Below are 8,497 nucleotides of genomic sequence, written 5' to 3'. Positions count from 1 at the left end.
CCCACCCCACAGGATAGAGTGGCCTGAAAGGGGCCTTGGAGGAACCTGCAAATCAAGGCTCCAGAGTCGTTAGTGAAGAATGGGCCTGGGGGTGGGGTGGGGCGGAGCTGGAGCTCCGTCCAAGGTCACTGACAGACCCAGAAAGAGAACTTGCAAATGTAGCCCAGCCCTGACCACTCCCCTGGGCTGTCTCAGTCCTGTCGGGCAGCACAATGGTCTCTAAAGAAAATAGTGAGGACACTTCATTCATGTTCATGGAGCCGTGGACAGAACTGGGCTCTGGCAGTGACCTTCAGAGAGGTTTGCCGATAAGAAATGCTGTGTGAATGAATATTCATTGGATTTGTTTATGTCTGCCCCATCTCTATAGGAAATATTTGAAGCAGTTTTGCAAATAATAAGGGTAGGAAAATAGAACGTGATACCAAAGGTAAAAATAGGAGAAACAGATGTATTAGCTATGAGGGTAAATATGATTTCTGAGCTTCCTGGTAGACAGGGCAAAAAGGGAAATGGTCCATTACACACATACATACATACATATACATGTATGTTGTGTGTGTTATGAAGGAGAAAAACTTCTGGCTCTTTTAGGGAGTCAGGTTTAACTGGGCCCTAAATCCTAACTGAAGTTTCTCAGATGCCGCTCTGTAGATACTCGTTCTCAGCTTCCCTTCTGCCACTGTTCATGTGCTTGACAGGCTCCCCTCACACCAGCCTCAACTGCAGCATAGATGAGCCATTGCTGGCACCAGCTGGGGGATCCCACCTACCCCTTTCTCTCTCTCATTCAGGGACCCCAGGGAGGAAGGCTGAGGTGGGGTGGTTAAGTCCTGAACTGTGCAAAAGGGCAATTTTGTAGCCACCCCTGCCAAAGTTGAGAGTTGGATGGAAAAGACCAACCCCCAGGGGCAGCGTTGAGGGGTGGTGCCCTGGCCTGACCGGATCCAAAGCTAGAGGCGGAGATCCCCAGAGGTGTGGCCCTTAAAGCAGGGGTCCTCTCTGGATCGCCCTGCTGGTTTTTGAGCAGCACTCTATCCAGCAGAGGCCAGTCCTGGGGGTGGGGCGCGTTGTGTGGGGGGGTGTCTGCCTTTCAGGAAACGTCCCAGGTGATTCTGATGTCTCGCTGGATGGAGAAGCACCGCCTTTTCCAATAACCCTTCTTTTAGCTTGATTCTGCGTAGGAGCAAATGGTTTGAGGCTGTGCTCACATTCTCTGCCATCGGCTGAAGGGAGAAAGCTGTGAGCTGAGGAAGGTGTGTGCAGGTAACCCGTCTGCATCTAAGGGGTTAAGGAGAGTTCACTGAGAAGGGGTAAAATCCCCTAGTTCTGCATGCGTTATGTTTTAGGTTACAACACTAATACACGTACCTTACAAAACTGCAAATAAATATAGAAATACACGTGGTTAAAAAAAAGTTCCTTTCCCATCTCATTCCACGTACTCCTCAGAGGGAAGCATGTTAGCAGTTTGGGATGTATTCTTCCAAATCTATAAAGAGCTGTTTCCTGGCCCTTTAGGGAGACCACATGTGCTTGAGTGGTAGGCGCGCTGGGTTCCCACACAGACTGGAGTTCAAAGCCTGACCCTCTTTTTTTTTTTTTCCCCGCTTTTATTTATTTTTAAATTTATTATTATTTTTAAAAAGCCTGGCTCCTCTTCACCCCCCTCTATTTTTTTCAGCAAATACTAATTTGGATCTTCCTTGGTGCCAGGCAGTGTTTGAAATGCTGGGAACACAGTGTCCCTGCCCTCAGGGAACTTAGGGGGTCTACCCAGTGGGGACAGAGAGTAGCAAGTAAAGGAATGCAGGGAATTTAAGATAATGATGGTGCTAATGAGGAAAGAAAGTGACCACTGGGTGTGTGTCCTTGCTAGTTTAGACGGGGTGGTCAGGGAGGCTTCTTCTTGGAGCGACCTTTTGAGTTGAGACCTGAACTGTGACGAAGCATGGGGTGGGGGAGTGCGTCAGGTAGAGAGAGGATGCAAAGTAGGAAGAAGCTTGTAATGTTGGTGGACAGAAAGAGGTCACAGAGCGGAGCAGGGTCAGGGGAGGGAGGTAAGTAGGATATAGGTCAGAGGACTCAGCAAGGCCTGAGGCCTTCACGTGGATTTTATAAACGCCAGGAAGAGTCCTGCGGGAGGGCTGTAAGAGGGGCGCGGCCGGCTGCCGTGGGTCCTGGTGAAGAAGGTATGGTCAAGGGCAGTAGAGAGCCAGGGAGGAGGTGGTCGTGAGGTCAGGGTGAGAGGCATGGCGTCACTGCAACTGGCCAAAGAGCTTACCTCCTCTGACCCTGTTTCCCTGGCTGTTAAATGGGAATAGTAACTACTTTGTTGGATTCTTGTGAGGAATAAAGGGAAAATAACACGTAAAGCCATTGGCACACTGCCTGGCACACGTTAGGATGTGGTAATGGTTATTGCTCTTGGCCTCTTGATCTGTTCTCTGTTACTGGGTAAACTTGAAAGTTAAATAAAACTTGGGAACCTTTGGAGTTTTACAATTTTCTAAAATTTTCACCCTCTAAAAGTAGGAGAGAGGAGGAAAGAGGGTCCTGGGTCACAGGATCCTGGCTGTCCCAGCACAAAAGACAGTGGGGTTGGGGAGGACGGAGCCAGGACGGGGTGCGCCTATGGGAGACGGGGCGCTGTGGCCCCTCCACACAGGTGAGTTCTCGCCCAGCCCCAGAGAGGGGATGTTGAAGCCCCTGGGTGGGTTTATCAGTTCACATCTGAAACTTGCGTGCAGTGGCTGTCGCCCCCTTCCTGCTCAGAGCCCCCTCTTTCTCCGCCGCTGCTCCTGGCTCTGAGCCCTCCAGCCCTAGTGCAGCTCCCTAACCTCCCCTGTCTCATCTCCACCCAAGCCCAAGTCAGCCTCGGCTAGATTTGGGGAACCACAGGTCACCCTCTTTGGAAAGTCAGCACAGAGCCTTTTCTGCGCCCCTCTGCCCATCTGTTGTCACCTCTTCTGCTGGATCTGCTGGGCACATGATTCTGCAGCCCACAGGGTGCTGAGAGGCACGAGGTGGAATCCCAACCCTCTGGGTCTGGGGCCCACTCCAAACACGAGGTCAAAAGCGCTCTGAGACAGAGGTGTGAGCAGGTGTGGGCTCAGGACACAGGTCTCCTCCATAGAAGGGGAGGGGGCTGTCTTAACTCAGACAACACCCCAGGGCCCCAGTTCTGCCCCGGGGAAGTTTCTCACCACCCTCTGGGATCTGGGGAGAGATCTCCTCTGCTATCCTGACCCACCCTTCCCCCTGTCCCCTCATGCAGAGGCCCTGGAGGTAACTCAACTCTTGGCTGTGCTGCTAGTGATAATAATAAGAATAAAAATAGGTAGTATGCACAGAGCACTTGGTACGTGCCAGGCACTGTGCTAAGGGCTTTCCACTCATTATCTTATTTAACCTTGACATAACTCTGAGATGGGCATTAAACCCACTTTTTAGATAAGGTGAACTCAGGTCTGTCTGATAGCAGCCTTTAGGTTCTTTCTGCTTCACTAGTTTTCCACCCCCTTAACATCCTTCTTGGGGACCTCTGGCCATCGGCATCCTTCCTTCTCAGCGTCCACCTGCCCCCTTTCCCCACCAGCCCCTTCTCCATCCCCCAACTGCCCAGGCCCCACCTCCACCTGCCAGAAAAGCACTTCCCTCTTCCTGACTCACCCCGATAGGAGGCCCAGACCCCTTTCTCCTTGACCATCTTTAATCTGGCACTTGGGGTCCCCAGAGCTGTCCCTGAAGGTCACCCCGCCTTCCTGGGGCTCTCTCTTCTGCTTCCCCCACAGGGGGGAACTCTGTCCTGGGCTGCTTTCTTTCCACTGTGGCCTCATAACAGGGTAGCACCCAAGACCCTGCCTTCAGTGTAACCAGAAATCTCTGTGGTCTCCAGGAGCCTTCTGGACCCTGGTCAGGTGCACTGCCGTCCTTGCCCCCATCCCCCCCTTCGCTCTGTGTTCAGCAGCCACCAGGTCAGCTCCATTCTTCTGCGAAGTTCTGCCCCTGTGACCTTCCCTCTCTGGCCTCAAGCCTCACACTTTCTTACTGAGATCAACTCAGCAGCCTCCTGACAGAGCTCCCTGCCTCTCAGGGACCCACCTTTGACCCAGCACCCACCCCGAGGCCAGGCCATTGTTCACCTTACAGCTCTGACCTCACCACTGCCCTGCCTGCAACTCTTCATGGGCCCCTGTAGTCAGTCTTTAACTTGGCTGTTCAGGTGCCAACATCAGTACAGTGTTTTTGGTTGTGTGTCTCTGGTGCATATTCACTCATCTAATAATTCTATACATCTTGTGGCAGCCAGCCTTCAAGATGGCCCCTGATTATTCTCATCCCCTGGTATTCACACTCTCGTGTGGTTCCTTTCCACACTGGGGAGCCACTAGGATGCTGTGGAGACGATGGAGTGTTACTTCTGAGGCTAGGTCATAGAAGAAATTGCAGCCTCCACCTTGTGCTCTCCGATCATCTGCTCTGGGGGAAGCCAGCCGCCATGTTGCAAGGACACTCAAGCAGCCCTGTGGAGGGGCCCATGTGGTGAGGAGCTGAGACCTCCTGCCAACAGCCAGCACTAACTCGCCAGTCTTGTGAGTGAGTCACCTTGGAAGCTGATCCTCCGGTCTCAGTCAGGTCTTCAAATGACTGTAGCATGGACATACACCCTGACTGCGCTCTCATGAGAGACTCTGAGCCACAACAAACCCGCCAAGCTGCACCCAGATTCCTGACCCTCAGAAACTGAGCGAGATGATAAATATTCCTTGTTTTCAATTGCTCAGTTTTGGAGTGATCATTTTACAGCAATAATAGATCACTAACACGCATTTACCACTGTACAAGTCTATTATGTACATGATAAAACACATCCCCAAGTAGAAATCTGAAGAAATGGGATAAAAATATATATAAAGTGTTTTGTTTTGTTTTTTGGTTTTGTTTTTTTTTTTTGCCACGCCACACAGCTTGAGGGACTTTAGTTCCCCACCGGGGATTGAACCCGGGCCCTAAGCAGTGAAAGCCCAGAGTCCTAACCACTGGACCGCCAGGGGATTCCCTAAATAAAGTTCTAATGTTTTCTTGCCACACCCTCTTTTTTTTTTCTTTCCCCCACAGTGCTTGGGTTTTATTTAACATCACTTCCGTGACCAAGAGCCAGCTTGGAATCCACAGTCAGGACAGAGCCAGGACATGGGCCACAGCGCACCAGGACCCGCGTCCTCCCAGCCTGCCCTGCACTCACAGGTTTTAGAGCCCTTGTAAAATGAGCTCCTATAAGCAGCTGCTTCTCGTGGAAACTCAGACGCCGGTGGGTGGGTCAGGGTGGGCGGGTCAGGGTGGGCTCCTAATTGCTGGTCTTCTTTTGTTTCAGTCTAAGCTTGTTCCAAATCCTCTCCAGGGCCACTTTTCCCATGAAGAAGGTGATGGCCAAATTACACTTGTACCAGTCCCTGTTACAATACATGTGCTTCCGAAAATTTTTACTTAAAAATTCCTTGTAAAAGTCAGCCATTTCTTCTGCATTCAGTGTTGCTTTTTGACCTGATTCAGCTCTCAGTTCCAGGCCTTTGGCTTTTAGTCTTGAGTCAATAAATTCTTCTTTTTCCTAAAAGAAGACAGCTATCAGAACTCCCTTTCTTCGTCTTTTTGTTTTTCCTTGGCTAGGACACAGCTCTCAGTGCTCTGGAGAAGTCTGGATGTGGATTTCCTGAGAAGTGGCCCATCTCAAAGCCTTTAGAAAAGTCAAATTCTGGTTTGCCCAGAACTGTTGGTTCCGTTCTTGTGTTTCTTGTCTTAATTCTCTTAACTTTTGTTCCAATGATGATTCATTTTCAGGGATGTAAAAGTGAACAGGTTGAAGGTTTGAATGTTTATCTGGGGGTCCTATCCAATCATGGCAAGATTTTCTTGGAGGGCAGAATCTCGAGACCTGCTAGTGTTGGAGGGTTTCCTGCAGAGTGGGGGGATGGCCGTGGCTCACCGTGGGGACAAGGACACTGGCAGCAGAAGTTCTGGGAAGCACTCCTTGGCGTGAGCCCTCCCAGAGTCCGCCTCTTGCCACCTTCTTAATGGATGATCTTGTGATCCCCCTGGGGCACATGTCCCCCCAGTTTGGAGACCTCTGTGCTTCTGAATGACATTCAAGATGCCTCACCCCGAGATTCAAGGCCCTCCTCAGGGTGGCCCAAGCTACAACTCTGGACATTTCTCCCACTCTTTCCAGGGTCACCTGCTTATTACAACTGATAAAAATCCTTCCTGTTCTTTCAGGCCAGCGTCACAGACCTCCCGTAGGGAGCCTGGTGGTGGGATTCCCAGGTTTGGAGCCCGGCCTCTCTGAATTGCTCTCTGCATGTGCTCCATATCCCAAGGTGAAGTGTACTCAGAGGGGACAGCGTTGCTTTGCATGAAGAGGCAGAGTTCTAAAAGTGGCCCCCAAGATTCCATACTGTCCTCCCCAGCACCTGAGAACATGCTGAGATATCTCTCTCACAACTGTTATGTTACAGGGAGTGACCATTACCTATGGCCGTACACATTGTACCGGCGGCTGGCTTGTAAATCAGCACCCAGTGTATCTTGTTGTTTGTCTGGCTTTCTTCATAGTGTCTTATCACCTCTGACTCCTGTTCTTAAGTTGTTGTGTATGTCATGTACACAGCTGACCTTAGGACAGGAAGATTCTCCAGGTGGGCCTAATCTAATCCCAAGAGCCCCTTTGAAAGCACAGGGGGAGTCAGAGAGATCTGCATCTCGAGGAAGATTCCAGGCACTGTTGCTGACTTTGCAGATGGAGGGGCCATGCGATGAGGAAGGCAGGTGGCCTCGAGGAACAGAGGGTGGCCCCCAGACGACAGCCAGCAAGGAGATGGGGGCCTCAGTCCTACGGCTGCAAGGAACTGGATTCTGTCAACAACCTGAAGGAGCTTGGGAGCAGATTCTTCTCCTTTGCCTCCAAAAATGAATACAGTCCTGCTAGCACCTTAATCTCAGCTTTGTCAGACCCTGAGCAGAGAAGCCAGCTTGGACTTCTGCCCTACGGAGCTATGAGCTAATAAATGGGTGTCATTTCAAGCCACTAAGTTTGGGGTGCATTGTTACTCTGCAATAGAAAACGAATACACGAGGCTATGTCCCTGAAGACCTTGCATAATTCAAGGTATATATTCTTTTTTGTTTTTTGGCCTCGCTGCGCAGCTTGTGGGTTCCCTGACCAGGGATCGAACCCAGGACCCCTGCTGTGGAAGTGCAGAGTCCTAACCACTGGACCGCCAGGGAAATCCCAAGGTATATATTCTTTTTTAATTTTTTTTATTTTTGGCTGTGTTGGGTCTTCGTTTCTGTGCGAGGGCTTTCTCTAGTTGCGGCAAGCGGGGGCCACTCTTCATCGCGGTGCGCGGGCCTCTCACTATCGCGGCCTCTCTTGTTGCGGAGCACAGGCTCCAGACGCGCAGGCTCAGTAGTTGTGGCTCCCGGGCCTAGTTGCTCCGCGGCATGTGGGATCTTCCCAGATCAGGGCTCGAACCCGTGTCCCCTGCATTGGCAGGCAGATTCTCAACCACTGCGCCACCAGGGAAGCCCCCCAAGGTATATATTCTTAAAGGGATAAATGTAAAGAGTTCTCAGGGTGCATATATCTACCGCCATGTGGCGTTGTTTTGTTTTTAGCTACTTTTTAGTTTCTCGGGATTATCTCTGGTATCGTACAGGTGGCTTGTAAGTCAGCCACCGGGTGTATCATGTTGTTTGTCTGGCTTTCTTCACAGTGTTTTATCACCTCTGACTCTCACCCTAAAGTTGTTGGCTTTGGCGTATTTTTCGGCACTGGTCCAAGGACTGCTCCCTAAGCAATGGGTTGGGAATATGGTTATAGGGTAGAACCAGCTTGCAGGAACATCTTATTCCTGTATAAGATGCAAACAGAAGAATGCAAGATCTTAAGTGTACAGCTATCAGCAGTTTTACAAACTGAACACAGCCTTGCAACTGGCATCCAGTTCAAGAAGTAGAACATTTCCATCGCCCAGAAGTTCCCTTCCAATCACCACTCCTGTAAGGGTGACCATTATTCTGACCGAAACATCGTAGGTTTGTTTGCCTGAATAAACCAGATCGTAAGCGATAATACCAGAGTAAGCCAAATTAACAGCCCAACAGTCACCAAAATTACTGGCCACAGTCCCAGTGCATGCAAACAACGTGGGGCTTTTCAAGACACAGACAAAGGAGCATGCAGCCAGGGCTTCTTATTTTACTCAAGGGATGTGTTCCTGAATATCTCATGTAATGTAAACTCTCCTAACTCAGGTCTAGTTTTCTCACTGAAATAACTGTAACCTAGGATTCCCGTGACTTCACATTTGGTCCTAAAGTGAGACTTATTAACGTCTTTAACATCGCCCAATTTCTAATTTAGCATAATTCCAATCCAGACACTCCTCTCTGAACACAACACTCCCTGAACTCTCCATGGGGCTGTGAGGGACCACTT

The 8,497-nt window shown here is 50.3% G+C and overlaps 1 protein-coding gene across 1 annotated transcript; it reads right to left on the bottom strand.

Moving 5' to 3' along the window:
• Positions 1 to 15: 15 nt before the first annotated feature.
• On the bottom strand, positions 16 to 7,653 carry LOC309649964 (cytochrome c oxidase assembly factor 8-like; the record flags this gene model as incomplete). Its single annotated transcript, XM_082440679.1, has 3 exons — positions 16 to 5,611; positions 5,738 to 5,935; positions 7,648 to 7,653. The coding sequence occupies 3 exons, from the start codon at positions 7,651 to 7,653 to the stop codon at positions 5,351 to 5,353; spliced, it is 465 nt and encodes a 154-aa protein (XP_082296805.1). The 3' UTR covers positions 16 to 5,350.
• Between the last annotated feature and the right edge of the window lie 844 nt (positions 7,654 to 8,497).

Source organism: Balaenoptera physalus, assembly GCF_965194825.1.
Source record: "Balaenoptera physalus genome assembly, chromosome: 20".
Lineage (NCBI taxonomy): Eukaryota > Metazoa > Chordata > Mammalia > Artiodactyla > Balaenopteridae > Balaenoptera > Balaenoptera physalus.
This window is presented reverse-complemented; position numbering and strand designations above follow the sequence as displayed.